At 40.3% G+C, this 22,837-nt stretch overlaps 1 protein-coding gene, 1 non-coding gene and 1 pseudogene across 10 annotated transcripts in view; 2 read left to right on the plus strand and 1 right to left on the minus strand.

Moving 5' to 3' along the window:
- Positions 1 to 22,837, plus strand: part of LOC126267249 (uncharacterized) — a 698,963-nt gene that overhangs the window by 652,169 nt on the left and 23,957 nt on the right. For all 9 annotated transcript variants that reach the window (XM_049972261.1, XM_049972262.1, XM_049972263.1 and 6 more), the window contains one exon: positions 13,930 to 14,137. In XM_049972261.1, coding sequence (XP_049828218.1) covers positions 13,930 to 14,137 — 208 coding nt within the window. The remainder of the gene's footprint in view (positions 1 to 13,929; positions 14,138 to 22,837) is intronic.
- Trnas-cga (transfer RNA serine (anticodon CGA)) lies at positions 2,595 to 2,669 on the minus strand. Its single transcript has one exon. It is a non-coding gene; the product is annotated as a tRNA-Ser (tRNA).
- LOC126268269 (5S ribosomal RNA) lies at positions 5,711 to 5,828 on the plus strand (annotated as a pseudogene).

Here is a 22,837-nt window from a genome sequence, read left to right on the forward strand (position 1 = left end):
AAAGCCTTGCACAATGATTCTACATCCTCTATTACTTTGCTAAGACGTGCACTGGGCTTGAAAATACTTGTGACCTGGTATGTGTCACCTAATTTTTCCTGCAGGATCTGGCCCACATCTCTTCCATGGTTGCTACCTGACAACAGAACTTTCCTCATACTTTCCACTGTTTTTTAAACAGTTGGTTTATTAGTGGAAGTCTGTTGAGTGCTATCTACACTTGTATCTACTTGAGCTCTTCCTTAGCTGACTGGGGTAGCATAGTAGAACAGTTCCCTTATGATACACAGTCACTGTAATGAAACTTCTAAAGAAGCAGAGATTACTCCTTAACTGGTTGAATGTAACGCTTTTGGCTGTTGAAAAGTAAATGTGTGAAGTCTGCAACGACTACCGTAGCAGAATATTATAAAAGGATTTCTCACAAAATGCAAAGAAATTCTGATTGTATGTAAAGGCTGTTTCCAGACACTCATGGACAAAACGCGAACTGAAATTAATGGTAGAAAAGCAAAAGCAGAAATGCTGATTCGGCTCTCAGATGTTACTTCACAAATAAAAAATCAGGGATATTGTCCTAACAGTTAGAAGCAATCAATAGACGGCCTGTCTAAGGGAAACAAACTTGAGGACAATGTGATAGAAATAGAAAAGTATACAGGTAACTATGAAGTTGGAGATATGATACTGTGAAAAGAATTTGATTGATCACTGAAACCCCTATGCAGAAACAAGACCTCTGCAGGAGAATGACATTTCCTCAGAACTATTGAGATCCATGGGAGAGCCATACATGTTAAAATTATTCCACCTGCTGTGACACAGGCAAAATACCCTCACACTTCAAGAAGAATGTAGTAATTCCAGTTCCAAAGAAGGCAGATGCTAACAAGTGTGAATACTATGAATCATCTGTTAAATAAGTCGTAGGTGCAAAGTATTGTCACAGATAACCTACAGAAAATGGAAAAAATGACAGAAGCTGACCTAAGGGAAGATCATTTAGAATTCCAGAGAAATTTAACAACACGAGGCAGTACTGATTCTGCTACTTGTCCTAAAAGGTAGATTTCAGAGAGACAAAGAAAAATTTATAGCATTTTTATGTTATGAGAAACTTTTGACAGTGTTCGTTGGACTGCACTGTTTGAAATCCTGAAGGCAGCAGGGATAAAATACAAGAAGCACAACTTTATTTACAACTTGTACAGGAACCACAGTGTAATTATAACAGTTGAAGGACATGAAAAAATTCATAATTAAGAAGGGAGCGAATCAAGATTGTAGCCTACGCCTGCTATTGGAAACCAAGAGAAATTTGGAAAGGGAATTAAAGTTCATGGTGACGAAAAAAAATATTAAGGTTTTGCTTATGACATTGTCATTCTCTCAAATACAGCAAGGGATATGGAAGACCAGTTGAACAGAATGGATAGTGTCTTGAAAGGAGGTCATAAGATGAACCTCAATAAAAGGAAAACCAGCGTAACGGTGTGTAATCGAATTAAATCAGGTGATGCTGAAGGACTGGCAACAGCAAGAAAAGTATTTCTGAAAAAGAGGAATTTGTTATCATATAGCATCAATTAAAGTGTTATGAAGTCTTTTTATGAAAGTATTGGTCTGGAGTGTAGACTTGTACACAATTGAAAAGTGGAGAGTACGCATTTTAGACTAGAAGAGAATATAAGATTTTGAAATTTGGTGCTCTAGAAGAGAGCTGCATATTAAATAATTAGATTGAATAACAAATTAAGAGGTACCGAATCAAATTCTATAAAAAAATTATGGCACAACTGGATTTAAAGAAGGAATCATTTGATATGACTCATCAAGGAGTTGTCAGTTCGGTAATGTAAGGAAGCATGGGGGGGGGGGGGGGATCTGTAGAAGGAGAACAAGTTCAAATGACTGTAGGTTGTGGTAGTTACCTAGATATGAAGAGGCTTGTACAGAATTGACTAGCATGGAGAGCTGCATCAAGCCAGTCTTTGTGACTGAAGACCACAATAACAACATGTCAGTAAACCCCAAAACGTCCATGAGTTATAGGTGGAATTCAATACACTGTTGGTGAAACGCTTGTGGAGTCTTGTCAGACAGAGAGAGCTCTTGCGTGCCAGCACAGTTCATGCGCCAGACGTTATTTTCCATACCTGAAATGGAAAAGTGTGGTGAACACGTTTACGTATTTTGAAAAAATGATGTTCCTAATGTGGTACATTACAACCGGCACAATGATTAAAGTGCCCTACGTGATGGTGTTGGATGTGGCCTACTAACAGTAATGAACATTACCTTCACCTGGAATCAAACGGGGGAAAATTGCAGTCTCAATAATGGGAGGTGTATCATCTCGGAAACGTATAGGATTTCATTGAAGAAACTGCTCAGTACTGAATGGTGTCTTTATCTTCAAATACAGTTTTCATTTCTCTTTTGGTATTTTGAAAAACTTAGGTAACCATACACATTCTACCTCTGTAGCTAAAAGGGAGGTTATTTTTTTGTTGTTGTTGTGAGGGCTGGAACAGGGGCAACCGTGTGATGCCAACTGAGTTGCTATTTGAAACTTCCTGGAAGATTAAAACTGTGTGCCCGACCGAGACTCGAACTCGGGACCTTTGCCTTTCGCGGGCAAGTGCTCTACCAACTGAGCTACCGAAGCACGACTCACGCCCGGTACTCACAGCTTTACTTCTGCCAGTACCTCGTCTCCATCTGAGTTGCTATTTGTTTCTGTGGTCTGGGAAGTTGACAGATGTCTGTGTAAACGTTGTGCAAGCCCCATACCCTCCACACCACACCCAAATGACGCAACTGACAAAGGATCATGCATTGGCACTGAATGGTCGATCAGGGCCATAATGTGGAACTGGTAAAAAATCATATACATGCATATGCTCACCAACATGTGATGTTGCAAAGACAGTTATGCATTCTTGATGTCAGTTCCTAAAAATTTGTAGGAAACTAGATCATTTTCAACTGTTGTGGTGTCAGTACGACATTTTTGTTACTTCTATAATATTATTGTCTACTAGATGAACTATTACTTCTGATATGGAAGATGGTGCCACAGGTGGAAGGAGCAGGATTGAAATTTCCTTACAGCCATCCTGATTTAAACTCTCTAACACTTCAAACAAAGAATGTGTAGTAAATTCAAATTACTTGTAACCACCCGTTTTATATCAATCACTGTAATTAATAAAGTAATAATTAATTAGTAAAAATAAAAGAATGGCACAAAATGATTTAGCAATCAAAAAGATCTGTGGACACTAGAGTCAACTGCTTTAATTAATAAAGTCAAAGAGAATATTTACAAGCTATCAATAACTACGCATTTGAATCCTTTAACGACTGGCGACGCTGTGGGCGGGAAACACCGACGACCTCTTGGTCCCCCTGAACGGCCGGTTCACGGCCGCGCGCAGCCCAGTTTGATTTTCTCAGATATGACCGCCATAATCGCTGATATATAAACTATATGCTTGTTGGTATTTTATGTTGGTGACATTTTATACATATTTCATATTTTATTTTCGCCATTGAAAGCGCGCATTTACACTGAATCGCCAAAGAAACTGGTATAGGCGTGCGTATTCAAACACAGAGTTATATACAGAAGCAAAATACGGCGCTGCGGTCGGCAACGTCTATATGAAACAAGTGTCTGGCGCAGTTGTTAGGTCGGTTGCTGTTGCTACAATTGCAGGTTATCAAAATTTAAGTGAGTTTGAACGTGGCGTTACAGCCGACGCACGAGCGAAGGGATTCAGCATCTCCGAGGTAGCTATGAAGTGGGGATTTTCCCATACGACCATTTCACGACTGTACCGTGAATATCAGGAATCCGGAAAAACTTCAAATCTCCAAGATAGCTGCGGCCGGGAAAAGATCCTGCAAGAACGGGGCCAACGACGACTGAAAAGAATCGTTCAACTTGACAGAAGTGAAACCCTTCCGGAAATTGCTGCAATGCTGGCCATCAACAAGTGTCAGCGTGCGAACCATTCAACGAAACAAAATCGATATGGGCTTTCGGAGCCGAAGGCCCACTCGTGTACCCTTGATGACTGCACGACACAAAGCTTTACACCTCGGCCGGCCGGAGTGACTGAGCGGTTCTAGGCGCTTCAGTCTGGAACCGTGCGACCGCTACGGTCGCAGGTTCGAATTCTGCCTCGGGCATGGATGTGTGTGATGTCCTTAGGTTAGTTAGGTTTAAGTAGTTCTAAGTTATAGGGCACTGATGACCTCAGAAGTTAAGTCCCATAGTGCTCAGAGCCATTCGAACCATTTACGCCTCACCTGGACCTGTCAACACCTTCATTGGACTGTTGATGACTGGAAACACACGGCCTGGTCGGGCGAGTCTCGTTTCAAATTGTATCGAACGGATGAACGTGTGCGGATATGGAGACAACCTCATGAATCCATGGATCCTGCACGTCAGCATGTTCAAGCTGATGGAAGCTTTGTAATGGTGTGGGACGTGTGCAGTTGGAGTGATATGGGACCCCTTTTACGTCTAGATACGACTCTGGCGGGTGACACGTACGTAGGCATCCTGTCTGATCATCTGCAGCCATTCATGTCCATTGTGCATTCCGACGGACTTGGGCAATTCCAGCAGGACAATAGGACACCCCACACGCCCAGAATTGCTACAGAGTGGCTCCAGGAAAACTCTTCTGAGTCTAAAGTCCCCAGACATGATCATTATTGAGCATATCTGGGATGCTTTGCAATGTGCTGTTCACCTACATTTACGAATTTATGAACAGACCTCCGGGATTCACGGTGTCTGTTCCCTTCAGCACTACTTTAGACATCAGTCGAGTCCATGCCACGTTGTTTCAACACTTCTACGTGCTCGCGGAGGCCCTATACGATATTAGGCAGGTGTACCAGTTCCTTTGGCTCCTCAGTGTATAATAACACGCAAACGATTTTTCCCCCTTTTGTATCCACATTGGCGTAGTAGATAGATTAAAAAATTGTACTGAAATGACACTCATTTCTGTTGCGAAACCAGTCATATAGCGGAAATAAACATAATCGTTGTGCTTACTTTTATGCTTTCTATCAACTGTCAACAATTACATTACGTAATACACACGCTTTATTATCAGCGTCAGGTAACACATTTTTCACATTGTACGAATGCTCCATAAGAAATCTCGCAATATGCAGAAATGAACTTTATCTTCTTTTTGTTTCCATTCCAAACGAATTCATGTGATCAAAAGTATCCGGACACCTGGCTGAAAATGATTTAGTCAGTGACGCGCTCCATCGGTAATGCTGGAATTCAGTATGGTGATGGCCCAACCTTAGCCTTGATGACAGCTTCCACTCCCGCAAGCATGCGTTCCATCAGGTGCTGGAAAGTTTCTTGGGAAATGGCAGCCCATTCTCCACGGAGTGCTGCACTAAGCAGAGGTATCAATGTCGGTCGGTGAGGCTTGACACGAAGTCGGCGTTCCAAAACATCCCAAAGGTATTCTGTAGGATTCAGATCAGGAGTCTGTGCAGGCCATTCCATTACATGGATGTTATTGTCGTTTAACCACTCCGCCACAGGCCGTGCATTACGAACAGGTGCTAGAACGTGTTGAAAGATGCAATCGCCATCCCCAAATTGCTCTTCAACAGTGGGAAGCAAGCATGTGCGTAAAACATCAATGTAGGCCTGTGCTGGGCCAACGGCCTTGCCGCAGTGCTAACACCGGTTCCCGTCAGATCACCGAAGTTAAGCGCTGTTGGGCTGGGCTAGCACTTGGATGGGTGACCATCCGGTCTGCCTAGCGTTGTTGGCAAGCGGGATGCACTCAGCCCTTGTGAGGCAAACTGAGGAGCTACTTGATTGAGAAGTAGCGGCTCCAGTCTCGGAAACTGACATATGGCCGGGAGAGCGGTGTACTGACTACATACCCCTTCATATCCGCATCCAGTGACGCCTGTGATTTGAGGATGACACGGTGCCCGGTCATTACCGTTGGGCTTTCATGGCCTGTTCGGGAGGAGATTAGTTTTAGCTTAGGCCTGTGCCGACCAGCCGCTGTAGCCGAGCGGTTCTAGGCGCTTCAGTCTGGAACCGCGCTACCGCTACAGTCGCAGGTTCGAATCCTGCATCGGGCATGGATGTGTGTGATGTCCTTAGGTTAGTTAGATTTAAGTAGTTCTAAGTTCTAGGGGACTGATGACCTCAGATGTTAAGTCCCATAGTGCTCAGAGCCATTTGAACCATTTAGGCCCATGCTTCGATAGTGCCACTCAAAACAACAAGGATGCATGCCCCCTCCATGAAAAACACGTCCATATCATATCACCACCGCATGCAAATTTTACTGTTGACATTGCGCAGATGACGCATTCGTCATACCCACACCCTGCCATCGGATCGCCACATTGTGTACCGTTATTCGTCACTCCACACAACGTTTTTCCACTGTTCAATCGTCCAATGTTTACGCGCCTTACAACAAGCGAGGCGTCGTTTGGCATTTACAGGCGTGACGTGTGGCTTATGAACAGCCTCTCGACCATGAAATCCAAGTTTTCTGACCTCTGCCTAACTGTCATAGTACTTGCAGTGGATTCTTATGCAGTTTGGAATTCCTGTGTGATGGTCTGGATAGATGTCTGCCTATTACACATTACGACCCTCTTCAACTGTAGGCAGTCTCTGTCAGTCAACAGACGAGGTCGGCCTGTACGCTTTTGTGCTGTACGGGTCCTTTCACGTTTCCACTTCACTATCACATCGGAAACAGTGGACCTAGGGATGTTTAGGAGTGTGGAAAATATCGCGTGCAGACGTATGACTGAAGTGACACCCAATCACTTGACCACGTTCGAAGTAGTGAGCTCCGCGGAGCGCCCCATTCTGCTCTCTCACGATGTCTAATGACTACTGAATCGCTGTTGTGGGGTACCTGGCAATAGGTGACAGCACATTGCGCCTAATATGACAAACGTATGTTTTTGGAGTGTCCGGATACTTTTGATCACAAAGTTATATGGTTTACACTGTTCATGAATCAACGCAACAGAGACAAACTCAGTTTCTGCAAAAATTTAACACACATTATTTGAGAATACAGAAATAAACACGGTGTCCGTTGCTTATGTTTGGGTCTCATACAAAAATACAGGCACAATACTCAGAGAAACGACATTAACTTACGTATCAACACCACGGAATGTTTTTCACTTCGTGATACATAGCAAAAACAGGGAAATTTACATATTGTCTGCTTGCAGGCTATACAGAAAATTCTTGTCTGCTTTCGTTTATTGTATTTTTTCTTCGCAGTTAAACTGAAAGATAACGTCCAGCAGTCACTTCGACTGCCACCCCTACTTGGCTCCTTTTGCTGACCTTGTAGTTTCACAATTTTCCTGAGTCAAGCCCCGCTGGAAATGCGCATACGACAGTTTTCCACATGTACACACAAAATGCATTGAACAGCGTCTTGTCTATTACGTGGAAAAAAAACTTTTCGGTACCATTTAGTGCTCCTTCATATACTTTCCGCGGTTTTCATCTCCTGCAAAGGACTTGGAAGAGCAGTTGAATGGAATGGACAGTGTCTTGAAAGGAGGATATAAGATGAACACCAACAAAAGCAAAACGAGGATAATGGAATGTAGTCGAATTAAGTCGGGTGACGCTGAGGGAATTAGATTAGGAAATGAGACGCGTAAAGTAGTAAAGGAGTTTTGCTTTTTGGGGAGCAAAACAACTGATGATGGTCGAAGTAGAGAGGATATAAAATGTAGACTGGCAATGGCAAGGAAAGTGTTTCTGAAGAAGAGAAATTTGTTGACATCGAGTATAGATTTAAGTGTAAGGAAGTCATTTCTGAAAGTATTTGTATGGAGTGTAGCCATGTATGGAAGTGAAACATGGACGATAAATAGTTTGGACAAGAAGAGAGTAGAAGCTTTCGAAATGTGGTACTACAGAAGAATGCTGAAGATTAAATGGGTAGATCACATAACTAATGAGGAAGTATTGAATAGGATTGGGGAGAGAAGTAGTTTGTGGCACAACTTGACCAGAAGAAGGGATCGGTTGGTAGGACATGTTCTGAGGCATCAAGGGATCACCAATTTAGTATTGGAAGGCAGCGTGGAGGGTAAAAATCGTAGAGGGAGACCAAGAGATGAATACATTAAGCAGATTCAGAAGGACGTAGGTTGCAGTAGGTACTGGGAGGTGAAGAAGCTTGCACAGGATAGAGTAGCATGGAGAGCTGCATCAAACCAGTCTCAGGACTGAAGACCACAACGACAATCGCTCTGACCAACCCTTGCCATTGACTTTTACAATAAATCACAGCGGAAGATTTGACACGTTTTGCACCATTTGTGTAGCCCTTTTTAGATGTCTCTTCCAAGTCCGCTAAATGAAAAGCACTTAAGACATCCCTCCTGTCACACCGTTTCATTACCAGCATTAGCGCTCAAACAGATCTCTATGTCAGTTCTCCCTTTTGCAATTTCTCTTCCATTTTCGGCATGTCTTTTCTGTTGGGCCGTACTGTACCAAAGGCACTCATACAACCAACAGAAGAGTGCTGGGCATGTGTACCAGTTATCACAAAATAACGTAGGCCCCTTCTGCAAATATGGCTCAATTAGAATTGCGACGACGTCTCCATAGACCCCGAGATTATGTTTTGTGACATTTGTGTCTTCTTCGCAGTAAATAATGAAGTCCAAAATATAATTTGTTTGAACTTCACAAATCAAAACCATTTTTATTCCAAAACGATTTCGCATAACTGGAATATACTGTTTTATTTTTAGTCTCCCTTTAAACAGAAGGTTTTCAAAATGGTATAAACGCTTTTTGAAGGTAATACGAAAGTGATCCAAAATAGAAAGAAGTTTGAACAGGTATTTTGTTGCATTCACAGTATCATCACTGAAGTGTAAAAATCGTAGGACACACAAATATCTATCTCGTGAAAGAAGTAGTGAAAAAATCGGAGATTCAAGAAGTGGATGTTTTGACCAGTACTTCGATAAAGACTTTTTTTTACTCTTGTCGTAACTTGAGACACAGCTACAAAAATAAAGAATTCATTTTGTGCCACGCCTGTCCACTCTTTCTTCGTTCTTTCTGTCTCGTTGTATACATGAACCACAATTTCTTCACTTATAAACAGGGAAAACAAGCTTAAGGAACTTCTTGTATCAACTACACTTTCCAGACCAGAATCTGTGGCCGATAACTGACGTCTTTGTCGTGTTACATTTTTACTTGTCCATACTAGTTTCTGCTTTATATGCGAAGGCGTGGATACTTCTTCGTCGTTCTCCTCGTCTTATGATGAGTCATCAGTTATTCCTGGGTCTGATACTATTAAAGGGCCAGAAAACACCAATGTACCTAAAGACACTATTTGTTATCTGCAACAGGCAGAAGACGTGCTTTGTTGCTGCTGCACATTTTAGCGATTTTGATTGAGACATACTTACACTGCAGTGTTTTTCTTTAGCACGCCGGTGTAGAAGTGTGCACAGAATCAGAAGCGAAAAATCCGTACAATATGCACGTTTATTTATATATAAAACCAACTTAGGAATTTGGCCTTGTGTGAGACCGCCCGTACAAGATCGTGTGTCGATTTAAAGTTCTACATTAGCATATTTTACGGTTCGCGTCGCTTCTTCTCGATAATCTTTCATTAATTGTATCAATAGCGGCTTGTATTGTGATATAATGTGAAATTTCGAACATCCGCGAGTGCCGCGATAAACTATTGTTATCGTCAATTGTAGGGTTGCACTAAATTGTTCTCTTCTAAAATTTTTAAGTACAGTAGGCCTATTTTCGTTCAAAACAATCTTTCCCTAATTTCATTGCACAGTTACGTGAAAAACAGGTTAGTTTCAGAATTTTCGGACGCTTAAAAAACTATTTTATTAAGTTACTGGTACAAGTGTTTTAGGTACGTAACTTAACTCGTAGCAAATCAGCGTAGGTGGTTCACAGTTTAGCCAAAATGTACACCACCCCTCAATTTCATTGTATTTCAACACAAATAAACGTGCGTTTTTGAGAGTTTGCTGAAGCTACCATTGTTCTTTGTATAATCTACGAGCAATTGCAACAAATCGGGGTTTGTGATTTAGTTACTATAGCGGATTTTCTGACTAACATTTTTTGTTATATCTATTTTTCCCTTAACAGGAGTAGCCCTATATATTATCTGCAATTAATGAATTAACCCAGCATTCGAGTTTGCTAACAAATATAATCACTATAAAACGTTTTAGGAAAATCGCAATTTTTACCACAGGTTTTGTGTGGCCTTAATATAAATCTGCTTTAATTCTTACAGGGAATTAGTAACATTTTAGCTCAACAGATTAGAAGATAATTAACAGGTTTAATTTAAAGTTCTTTTTTGTTCACTGCCTTTCAACACACTGCTCCAATCAAGATGCAGCTCCACTGTGAATGCTGTTCTCAAACACGGGATGAGTCGGTTGACATTCGCAAGCAGCTGGAGATTGCCCCGACTACTGTCATTCGATTGGCAGCTGCTGCGAGTCGGTGTGTTGGAAGAGCTCCTGAGAGTCGTGTACCTGTGATACCACCGGAGGTACCATCCTCTCCCTCTTTCTCCTCTGCAGAAAGTACAGGATCTGTCATTACCCCAAGTACACTTGATCGCGAGTGCCATGTCAATGGTAGATCTAAGCGTCCTATACAGGTTAGAAGGGGACCAGGTAGGAATCAGGGAATTGTACCGATCCCCCTGAGTAACAAATTTGAGGTACTCTTTTTGCACTGAAACGGGAACGGAACCAGTGGGACTCATTTCACCAGTTTTGGAGAAACCTGTTTTGTCCGATGTCAGGAGTAGGGGACTATTAATCGTCGGAAGTTCAAACGTACGGCAAATGACGGCACCTCTTAGGGAAATGGCAGTAAGGGACAGGAAAGGCCACCAGAAGCACTCAGTATGTATGCCTGGTGGCCTCACTCAAGATGCAAAAGAAGCTATTTCAGCAGCATTGAGGGAACAGGATGCAACCAACTGTAGATTGTGGCGCACGGGAAAAAAATGATGCGTGTCGTCCGGGCTCCTAAGTCATTCGAGGGTCACTCCAGCGACTGACAGACAAGGTTGAGAAGACCAGCCTTGCACTTGGAGTTTCAACGAAGCTCACAATTTGCAGCATTGTCTCCAGAAGTGATCGTGGCCCTTTGATTCTGAGTCGATTTGAAGGATTGAACCAGAGACGTCTAAAGTGCTGTTACAAGCTTGGCTGCAACTGTCTGCCTTGTGCCATAGGGTTGAGAACTGTAAATCTGGAAATTTGTGGCTAGGACTATGGGACCAAACTGATGAGGTCGTCGGTCCTTAAGTTTACGCACTAATTAATCTAACATAAGCTAACTTACTCTATGGACAACACACACACCCATGCCCGAGGCAGGACTCGAACCCCCGACAGGGAGGCGCCTGAGACCACACAGCTACCCCGCCCGGCTGAGAACTGTAGGATCGCCCTATAGAGGTCAGATGTGCACTACACATCAGAGGTTGCTACTCAGGTAGCTAACAGTGTGTGGAGTGCAAACAAGGTCTTTTTTAAGATTAGGTGACTCTCCATCCATTCCAAATAACGACAGCTGTAGGGAACCCAGAAGTATCACCGTAAAATCGAAATAAATGTCTCCAGCAGGTGAGAGTATTACAATCCTAATGGTATACTGCTGAAGCATTCGCAACAAAGTCCCATAGTTTGAAATGCTCAAGAAAAGCAGTGAAGCTCCCATAATACTAGGTACAGAGCGCTTGTTCAAACCTAAAATCAGTAATAGTGAGATTTTTGGGGAAAATTTAAGTGTATATCAAATGGAGGTGGTGTATCTGTGGCAATAGACAAGAAACTTAAATCTACTAGGGTAGAAGCTGAAACTGCACGTGAGATTGTATGGACAAGACTCAGTATCAGAGGTGGGCATAAAATGAAGATTGGATCCTTCTATAGCCCACCAGTCTCATCTCTCGATGTAACTGTAAACTTTAGAGAAAACTTCATTCCACTTGCATGTAATTTCCCCAGTACTCATCAGTGGAGACTTTACTCATCCAACAATTAACTGGGAAAATTACAGTTCTGTTAGTGCTGGGCGCGATAAGACATCATGTGAAACATTACTAAATGTCTTCTCTGAAAACTACTCAGAACAGGTAGTTGGGAATACCACTCACGTGATGCAGCAATGGGAAACTTTCTTTAAACGTTCAGAAATGTAGAATTTTGCACTTCACAAAACGGCAAAAATTGTGTATCCTATGACCATAATTACTGTTGGACTCGGCCAGCTCATACAAATACCTGGGTGCAACACTTTGTAGGGATATGAGACTGAATGATCACATAGTTTCAGTCGTGGATAAAGCAGGTAATAGACTTTGGTATAATACTGGGGAAGTGCAATCAGTTTACAAAAGAGACTGCTTACGAATCGCTTGTGCGACCCATCCTAGAATATTGCTCAAGTGTGTGGGACCCGTACCAGATAGGACTAAGAAGGGATGTTGAACATATACAGAGAAGGGCACCACGAGTGGTGACAGATTCGTTTAATCCATGGGAGAGTGTCACAGAGATACTGAAGGAACTGAAATGGCAGACTCTTGAAGACAGATGTAAACTATTCCAAGAAACTCTTTTAACGAATTTTCAAGAATTGACTATAAACGATTACTCTAGGGATCTACTACAACTCCCTACGTATCGCTCAACAGTGGTCGTGAGGTTAAGATTAGAATGCTTACTACAGGTACAGAGGCATTCTTTCCTCGCTCCATACGTGAATGGAACAGGAAGGAATCCTAATATAAACTGTAGTAGAAGTGATCCACAAAACTACTGTCCAATACCCTTGACATCAATTTGTTGCAGAATCTTAGAACATTAGAATCTTAGAACATATTCTGAGCTCAAGCATAATGAGGTATCCTGAAGAGAATGACCATCTCAATGCCAACTGCTGCAGCAGTTCGTCGAAGGGAACGTCTGTTTCCCAGCCGACTTCTACAGCAGTCCACCGCATGTAACGCTCGATTGCAGTCGACTTCCACATAATTCAACCGTAGTTAAAGGGTTTAAGAAGTAACAAATTTCAGAATTAATCCATCCTCTGTAATGTGAGACTTCTCAGGGACATCACTGCGAAGAAATGCTATTTGAAGTCACTGATGGCGATTAGAGTTCTAAACATTGTGGCATGCTTCGAAGTACTTTGCCGAGCTCTGAGTACGTTACTGCAATTCACATGTGGGCATTGAGCTGAGGCAGTGGATCTCTCATCAACTCGTTTCATGGTCACTGATGTGAATTTAATGATAAAGTCAGTGGTAACTGGTTAATAGTAGATGCTTGGAAAATTTGGATGTGTCTTTATGATGAAGTATCATAGTTTATACTATTTCCTTCCAGATTTTACTTCATTTAATCATTTTACAATTATTGACATTATCTTTTAATTTCAGTGTAGCATACGTTATTCAGTAAATTAGGCATTAATAATAAGTTACTTCTTACCATTAATGAGATGAAAGATGTTAACATCAATCCAGTTCCTACGGCTGAACAGCCCCATTTCTAAGTTAATATAATGCAATGGCTAACTTTTTAATATGTTCCTAAATCACGAAATAGCAGAAACAAGAACAATATGAATTAGTGCAAGCAGATCTTGTGACAGATTTCAGCATTGGCAACATAAATTTTGTTTCCACTTAAATAACATGCAGTCGTCAATATTTTAAAGTGATTGTTACGGGGTAATGGTACATAGTACAATAATCTTAAAGTGATAAGTAGTATTTTTAAGTTGAAAGCCAGAAATTTATTGTTTTGTTTTCTTGTTGCACTTAGGCTGTTTGGGTGTTCGTTGTTAGCCTGCCAGTTATTTTTATCAACGCACCTCGGCATGCCATCCCACACTCTCCCAAAACAATGACAACTCTTGACTCCGCTGGTACGGGGTTGTTTGTCATTGGACTCCTGGCAGAAACGTATGCAGACTTGCAAAAGTTTTCTTTTAGGCAAGATCCAGCCAACAAAGGAAAATGGTGTAATGATGGTGAGTTCATAAACATTATTCTTCAATAACAATACAGTGTTAATTTTGTCAAACAACTTTACATTTTTTTGTACAAGGTGTCCACAATTAAAGTTCCAGTTTCAAAATAGTGTAGAAATAACGAGTGACCGGGAAGTACGGACGAATTTGAATTGTATGCCATTTTGTCATATGAGGGTTTGCAGCCGTGGTTTTTTTCATGTTTGTTATCTGCCATCCTTCCCATTAGTTGCCTGATAGCTTTTGCGTGGTGAGCATTGTTGTTTGATGTTTAATTTCGTCATTGTTGACAACTGAGAAACATATCCAAGCGATAAAAAGTTGTTACAGAAACAGTGAAAATCCGACGTCAACAGTTCGTGAATTGCATGAGAAACTCGGACGTAATGCTGCTTCAACCGAGTCATTACTTCGGAAGTTGATCCGAAAGTTTGAGAACATGGGGTTCTGAAAACAGAACGACCGTTTTCTGTTCGAATACATGAAAACATTGCTGTCGTGCGTCACAATGTGACCGTAAGCCCCAAAAAACCGGTTCGCTGACGAGCTCAATAATTGCATGAAATCCTTTCAAAAGATCTGAAAATGCATGCGTACACGATTCAACTTACACAAGAGTTGAAGCCTGCAGGGCATGGAAAGAGACATCGATTTTCTCAGTGTGTCTTGGCTCTACAATAGGAGAACGAGAACTTCATAACAAGAATAATTTTTCCAATTTAGATGTACTTCCACCTCGGTGGGTACGTCAATAAGCAGATTTTAGGCGGACGAAAATCAGCGAGTGACTGAGGAAGATGAGATGCATCCACAACGCACGGCTGTGTGGGCGTAGGTTCTGGGCAGGAGGATTGATCGGTCCATACGTTTATGAAAATGACAATGGAGCTACAGTCACTGTGAACGGCGACCGTTGTCGCAACATGCTTTCTGATTGGGTTTTCCCTCTTATTGATAAAATGACAATTTTTGGTTTCAGCGAGATGATGCCACATGTCACACATCGCGTGAAACAATTGCCCTTTTTTTAGAAATCAAAAGCGTACCCATCCACACCACAAACAAAACACCATGCGACGGCAGATGTTTGTGAACACGTCATCGAGAACTTCAATGAATGCATTGCTCGTTGCTTTGCGTCCTTGGGTGGTCATATGGAGAATATAATTTTTCATACATAAGAGGGAGAAGCTACTTAATGTGTTCGTAAAAAATCATTACATTTTCAATAAATTTTGTAGGTTCTATAGCCCCTCAATATTCGTCCCTGCTTCCCGGGCGTCCTGTAGAACCACTACTGAGAATGACGTCAAATTTGAACAGCATAGGAGGAAATGTTATGAACAAAAAAAAACGAAAATTTGACCAAAGATGGCACCGTAAGTGTCAGAACATGCACACCAACAGATGCGCGCCATACTGCTGTCCCCCAGTTTACATCTGAGATGCCCAGCATGGCTGTCTCCATGAAAGATCGCAAGCTGTTGGTAATAATAATAATGGCGTGTGACGAGGGACTCCCGTCAGATAGACCGCTCGCCTCGTGCAAGCTTTCGATTTGACGCCACTTCGGCGACTTGCACGTCAATGGGGATGAAATGATTATGATGATTAGGACAACACAACACCCAGTCCCTGAGCGGAGAAAATCTCCGACCCAGCCGGGAATCGAGCCCAGGCCCTTAGGACCGACAGTCCGTCGTGCTGACCACTCAGCTACCAGGGTCGGATGCAAGCTGCTGGTGAAGCTCATTTACAAGAATGGTGACTGTGCGCCCGTAGCCCTGCAGAAGTTCTGGACACTCAAGGGTATTCAAAATGGCATTGGTCCAATGTTTGCTAAGGGTCTGGAGAAAATGGTTACAAATTTCCAAAAGAAAAGCTCTTTTGAAGTGCAGTGTAGCAGAGGGAGGAAAGCATTTGATCAAACATCAGTTGAAGGTGTTGCCACAGCAATTCAGGGGTCGGTCGGTGGTGTGCAGACATGCAGTGCACAGGGAACTGCTCCGAATGTTGGACATACCTGTGAGCACAGTCCAATGGATCATCCTGCATTGCTATCTATACAAAGTCAGACTTGTTCATAGACCCATCAGCAAGACAAAAATTCAATCCAGAATTTCTTGCTCACATGGAAGTGGACAATGAATGGCCATGGAACATTCCGCGGACAGATGAAGCACATTTCCATATCCAAGGACAGGGCAATATGAAGAATTGTAGAATATGGTCAATGGAAAATCCAGACATCAACCCGTACCTCTTCATTCTGCAATGTTGCATGTTGATGGTGTCGTTTGTTGTAGGGCCATATGTTTTTGAGGAGGCAAGTTCTGTGGGTCTTGTTATGTGTACCATCACAGGTAAATGCTGTGAGAGTCATTTGTGCTCCAACATCATTCCAACCCTTCAACAATGTGGATGAGTGTGTAGGATCATTTTAATACAAGAAGGGACTCTCCCGCACATTGGACAGCCAGTGCAGCTGCAGCTACATATGTAGGTGAATTCAAGGGAAACATTGTGCAATGCATTCTGAACGTGACCCCAGAGATACTACAATTTGCTGTAGAACATTCTGTTTCTTCGTCTTTTGCCAGTCTTACAACAATTACAAACAGATGGCATTTTGATTTTTTTTTTTTTTTTTTTTTTGGTTTTGACCCCAGGGCAATTAAAAACTGATGTCATTTTGCTTTGTATGCAGTTTTTGTCCACAGAACAACTAATGGAAGGTGGCCATGTGAACAGAAATATTAAAAACCAATTTTTCCATTCAATGATGTGTGACCTTGCCATGATGGATGAGCTTACCTAACTAACAGTACCACAACTGTTACAAACATAAGTTTTATGTCACCTTTGAGCGTATTTACATTCAATCGGTGTCATCAAAGTTCACACAGTAATAAAAACAGTAATAATAATAATAACACAAACTTGGGCCAATGTCATTAGCTATAAGAAAATAAGGTAAGATAGATACCCTGCATATCTAAATAAATGCCTATAACAGCAGAAAGTTTCCTAACAGAATGATTACAAGATAACTGAACTACATAGTTAAGTGAATGAAAAAGATATGGAATAATCAGATAATTAACAAAAAGTATGTGAAACAGTAATAAAATAGTTACACAGTGTGGTATTTGTAAAGTTTGTAGTTAATTTATTGCTCATTCTGATAAGAAATGTGAGTCACTTGACACACACTAGAGGAACTCTTGAGCAGAATAAATTACTTTACTTGTCATCCATCTCAAAATTACACACTGGCACTGAATAGGGATTTTCACATAATTTGTTGAAGTAGACAGGACCAAGACATTTGTAACTGTTATGAGTCTTTGCAACCCTAGCACACTGAAGAATGCAAAATATGCAAATGATAGTAGTTCTTTACTGATACTGCCCCTCAGCTTGTACAGCAGATAGATGAGACATGCTAGTCTGACATAATTTCCCTGCATGAGTATCCCAGCTGAGCTTTTGATCTCTTTCAAATCCTGACAGTTTGCTTCTTTTGTTGTCATGACTGGGAGCATTCAGACTCAATACAGTACCTTCAGTTTTACTATCATTCTTCTGCAGTGCCTTTGCTTCAAGCTATTTAGTACATCCCTCCTTTGCCACTGCTGTGTTGCACAATTTCAAAGTCGGTACCACATGTGATGAATGTTATGTCATATGCATATAGCACTGCATCACATGGTACAACTGTTAATAAGTTATGTAAATGTATGTAAATAATGAAAAGGAATGGTCCAAGAACAAATCCTTAAGGTATGTCCTTTACAGCTGGAAGACATTCAAATATTTCATTATTTAACTTAACTAACTCTTTTCTATTGTCCAAGGAAGACTGCATAGTCATAGCAATGTCTTTCACTCTGTAATGGTAGAGTTTTTGTGAGAATGTTATGGGAGGCCATATCAAAAGCTTTCCTGACATTCATCAGTGCTGCACAGATAAAATCTTTATTTTCAAATCAGTTGTATATTTTTGCCACCATCCTCTCAACTGCTTTGACAGTAGAAAGGCTGTATCTGAAACCATATTGTGAGGAGGTAAGTATACCATTATCCTTCAAATATTGACTCATATGTTTAAGCACGCAGTATTATATTATTTTTTATGTTTCGGTATAAATGATATAGGTCGATAGTTATCTGGAGATGCTATATCTCCTTTATTATGCACTGGTTTAACCACTGATACTTTTAAACATTCCAGACAAATACTGACGAGGGCTACTAAATTTGTGCAGTCATGCACACTGAACAGTACAGATGTGTAATGTGCGACTGAAACCATAGCTGTTGCAATGCAATTCATCTGTCATTCACAGCTGATCCCATTTGCATTAAGAAACTTACTGTGCCATCTATTGCTCAATTTTTTTGTGACATTTCCCCTGCATCAATAGTATGCTGTTCAAATTTGATGTCATTCTGAGCAGTGGTTTCCTTTATACAGTGTTTTGAAACTGACACTTTAATTATGGACAGTCTCTACTTAATATTCTAGTTTTTATTTGATATATAAGTTTATTTGTATATCTGTTCTTAAAACTACTTGATATTCATCAAATTTATGAAACAACATAATCAACAGTAAATTATGTATCGTTATTAATTTTCATTGATCAAAAAAACCAGACTATTTGAGGCTGAATACGTCTAGTGTGACCATTAATATAAACTGAATTTCTTGTAATGAAATTTCATTAAACTGATCTTACCATTACGATTTCACCCATATTTACTCTGTGTGTGTGTGTGTGTGTGTGTGTGTGTGTGTGTGTGTGTGTGTGTGTGTGTGTGTGTGTCAAAGAGAGAGAACGAGAGAGAGGAGAGAGAGAGAGAGAGAGAGAGAGAGAGAGAGAGAGAGGGAGGGAGGGAGGGAGACTGCCCCTTGGGAGTTCCACAGATTGTGTACACTGTTATTATCTAATGGAATATGACTTTTCATCACACATTCGTTTTAAAAAAAATAAGTTCCTTAAGATGAAGAAGGAAGCTGTAAGACTGCATTGTCAGATGATACTACACTTTTTGTTATGTACGTTTTCTCATTTAATTTATGTACTTGCCTGGGTCCACATTATTTTCTTTTTAACAGGATACTGTCTAGCAGCAGTAGCAGTAGCAGTAGTAGTAGTAGCAGTAGTAGTAGTAGTACTAGTATTAGTAGTAGTTTTATTCATCATAGTTCTCTTTTACAAGGATATTGAGTGTGTCTTTGTATTACAACTTAAGAACAACAAAAATAAAGTAATTCGCATATACAGACATACAGGTCTAGTAACATAAGGGTGGGGAATGTAGTCAACGACAGCCTTATAAAAGGGACACCCTGACATTTTCCTGAAATAATTTAGAGAAACCAAGGAGATCCTAAATCAGGATGGCTGGATGTGGACTGAGGCCTTGACAGTCCCAAATACAAGGCCACTCTTTTTGAAACAGTGCTACTGCATTCGGTTTGCCCCTTAGGGTGCAGAACTGTTTTACAAATGAGTTATTAGAATTAAAGAGGCTAATGCTACATTGTTCATTCATTTCTTACTTCCAGTCACTGGACGGACACACTGCAAACACTATATACACATTGTTTCATAAGACTACGCACACTATCAGCTGATGTCAGGACTATTTTGTGCACTGCAGCTCCCCATTTGCTAGCCTGAAAAACTGAAACAGCATACCTCTGTAATGAATGAGATGTTGCATTCATAATGTGAATAAGGTGTTAGTGTTATACACTGTGTAGCTTTGAGAGTAAGTTTCTCCAGAAAAGGGAAAAGGAGGGAAGAAGTATAGTGGGAAATTGTTATGTTGAATGTTGTATGTTATGTTATCACTATTATTAGTTACTAGTGTTTATTTTACCAAACCCCTACTGTGTGTTATCTAAATAATCTTTCAGTGTACAGAATGTGTAAAAAGAAAAGTGTGAGGTCATCCACATGGGTACTTAAAGGAATCCGATAAATTTTGGGTATATGATAAATCGCACAAATCTAAGGACTGTCAATTCGAGTCATTACCTAAGAATTATAATTATGAGCAACTTAAATTGGAAAGACCACATAGATAATATGGTGGGGAAGGCAAAACAAAGACTGCGCTTTGTTGCCAGAACACTTAGAAGATGCAAGAAAACCCACTAAAGAGACAGCCTACATTACACTTGTCCGTCCTCTGCTGGAATATTGCTGCATGGTGTGGGATCCTCACCAGATAGGACTGATGGAGGACATTGAAAAATTGCAAAGAAGGGCAGCCCGTTTCGTGTTATTGTGCAATAGGGATAAGAGTGTCACTGATATGATATGCGAGTTAGGGTGGCAGTCACTGAAACAAAGGCGGTTTTCTTTGCGGCGAGATCTATTTATGAAAATTCAAACACCAACTTTCTCTTCCGAATGTAAAAATATTTTGTTGACACCCACCTATGTAGGGAGAAATCATAATAATAATAAAATCAGAGCTCAAATGGAAAGATTTAGGTGTTCCTTTTTCCACGCGCCATTCGAGAGTGGAATGTTAGAGAAGTAGTATGAAAATGGTTCGATGAACCCTCTGTCAGGCACTTAAGTGTGAATTGCAGAATAACCATGTAAATGTAGATGTAGATGCAGAATGTATTACATAACAGATACTATTTAAATGCTTTTTAAAATAAGTTTCTTTTAGCAATGTATTTAATCTCCTTTGGCAATTTACTGTATAGTTTTATTCCTTGATAGAAAATGCTGTTTTGAGTTTTATGTATAGTCTTTCTTAGTAAATGTAAGTTCAGTACAGATCTTGTTCCATGGTCATGGACAGAGCTGTTGTGCAAGTAGTTATCAATGCTATTTTTGATGTGCACAACTGACTCGTAAATTTACTCACATGGGGCAGTTAAAATCCCCATTGTTTTCAACAGATCTTTACAATTAGTGTGACTGCTAGTTTTTGTTATTATACTTATGGCCATTCTCTAAATTTTGAAAATTGTTCATTTGTTACCCAGAAAAGAATGCCATAGCTAAGAATTCAGTGTACATACTGTATGAGTAGTATGTAATTAACAGACACTGGGTTACACATTGACAACATGATTCTAAGGGCATAACATGCTGATGACATTCTGTTTGGAAGCATTTTTGTGTGTTCACACCACTTCAGCTGAAAATCTGTATTCATTCCTAGAAATTTTGCACTTGTTACACTATCTTTAGAGCTGCCACCTTCATTATATTTATATTTTCACTCTTCAAAATGAAGTTATGGTAGTTGTTTTCTTTATGGTCCATGTCACTTTCTTATTTATTGACCATTTGTAAACTTCCTTGAGGGCTTGATTTGCTTTCTCAGGAAGGAGTTCACTTGTTTTCTCAGTGACTATAATATAGCTGTCATCAGCAAAGAGAAATCTTTCCCCATAACTAACAATACTGGGAAAGTCACTGATGTATATTGGGTACAGTACTGGTCCTAAAATGCTACCCAGAACAACTCCTCTAATCATGTATTTTGGTTCTGATAAGTATTTTTTTTAAAAAAAATAGACGTATTTGAAGTACCTGTTACCTCTACTCTTTGTTAGGTATGAATGGAACGAGTCATTAGCTGTCCCTCTTATTCCTAATGCTTCTAGCTTATTTAGTTGAATCTTATGGTTAGGAGCCTTAGAAAGTTCTAAAAATATGCCTGTGGCACACTCATCCTTGTCAAAAGCATCAAGTAACACTTTTGTGAATTCTGCTGTAGCTGACTGTGTATCTCTATCGCTTCAGAAACCAAACTGTGATTCCCTTAGAAAGTTGTATTTGACAAGTAATTCATTAATTTGCCTTTCATATTTTATTCTATAATTTTTGAGAATGGAGAAAGCAGGGAAAAGGGTTGATAATTTTCTGTCTCTTCTACAGTGCCTTTCCTTAGCAGCCCATTTTAAATACTCTGAAATTTCCTAGACAGGAGGGATTAGTTTATTATGTTTATTAAGGGAGCTTGTATACCCCCTATGCATTGTTTCAGTAGACACTTTGGCACTTCATCTAACTCTGTGAACTTTTTATTTTTTAGTTTTTGTGCAGTTTTACTGATGTCATTCTCTGTGGTTGGTAGTAACATCATGGTACTTTATGCATAATTATTTACAGTTGTCTATTTATTTCTTGTTAATTTCTGATGTAACTACACCACAATACTTGAAGATTGGTCATTCACATAGTCAGCCAGGTGATGTGGATCATTTATTACTTTATCCTACTCTGTCATCAGTATGTTGTTAATCCTTTGTTTTTCCTTTCCCTGTTTCCTTTTTTATGACATTCCAAATTGGTTTGCTTTATTCTCTGCATTGTGTATTATTTTGTCATTAAACTGCTTTATTGCAACAATCAGCACCTTTCTACTACACTTTTTGTACCGGTGATAAAAATGTAAGAACTCTGGCTCATTATGGCTCTTTTTCATGTAACTGAGGTACTTAAGGATTTTTAAGAACTTATTAATACCTGCTATTTGTTTTTATGAGACACTGATTCTGTTGCGGATACTTTTGGAACTGTCATTTCAAAGTTCTGTTTAAATAATTTTGAACATTTGGAGAATTTCACATTTGCATTTGTTTCGCTATACACTTCATCCCAGCTTTGGTTTGCTAGGTCTTTTGAAAAATTTTGTATTCTGATTTCTGATAAA

This window comes from Schistocerca gregaria, chromosome 4, assembly GCF_023897955.1.
Source record: "Schistocerca gregaria isolate iqSchGreg1 chromosome 4, iqSchGreg1.2, whole genome shotgun sequence".
Lineage (NCBI taxonomy): Eukaryota > Metazoa > Arthropoda > Insecta > Orthoptera > Acrididae > Schistocerca > Schistocerca gregaria.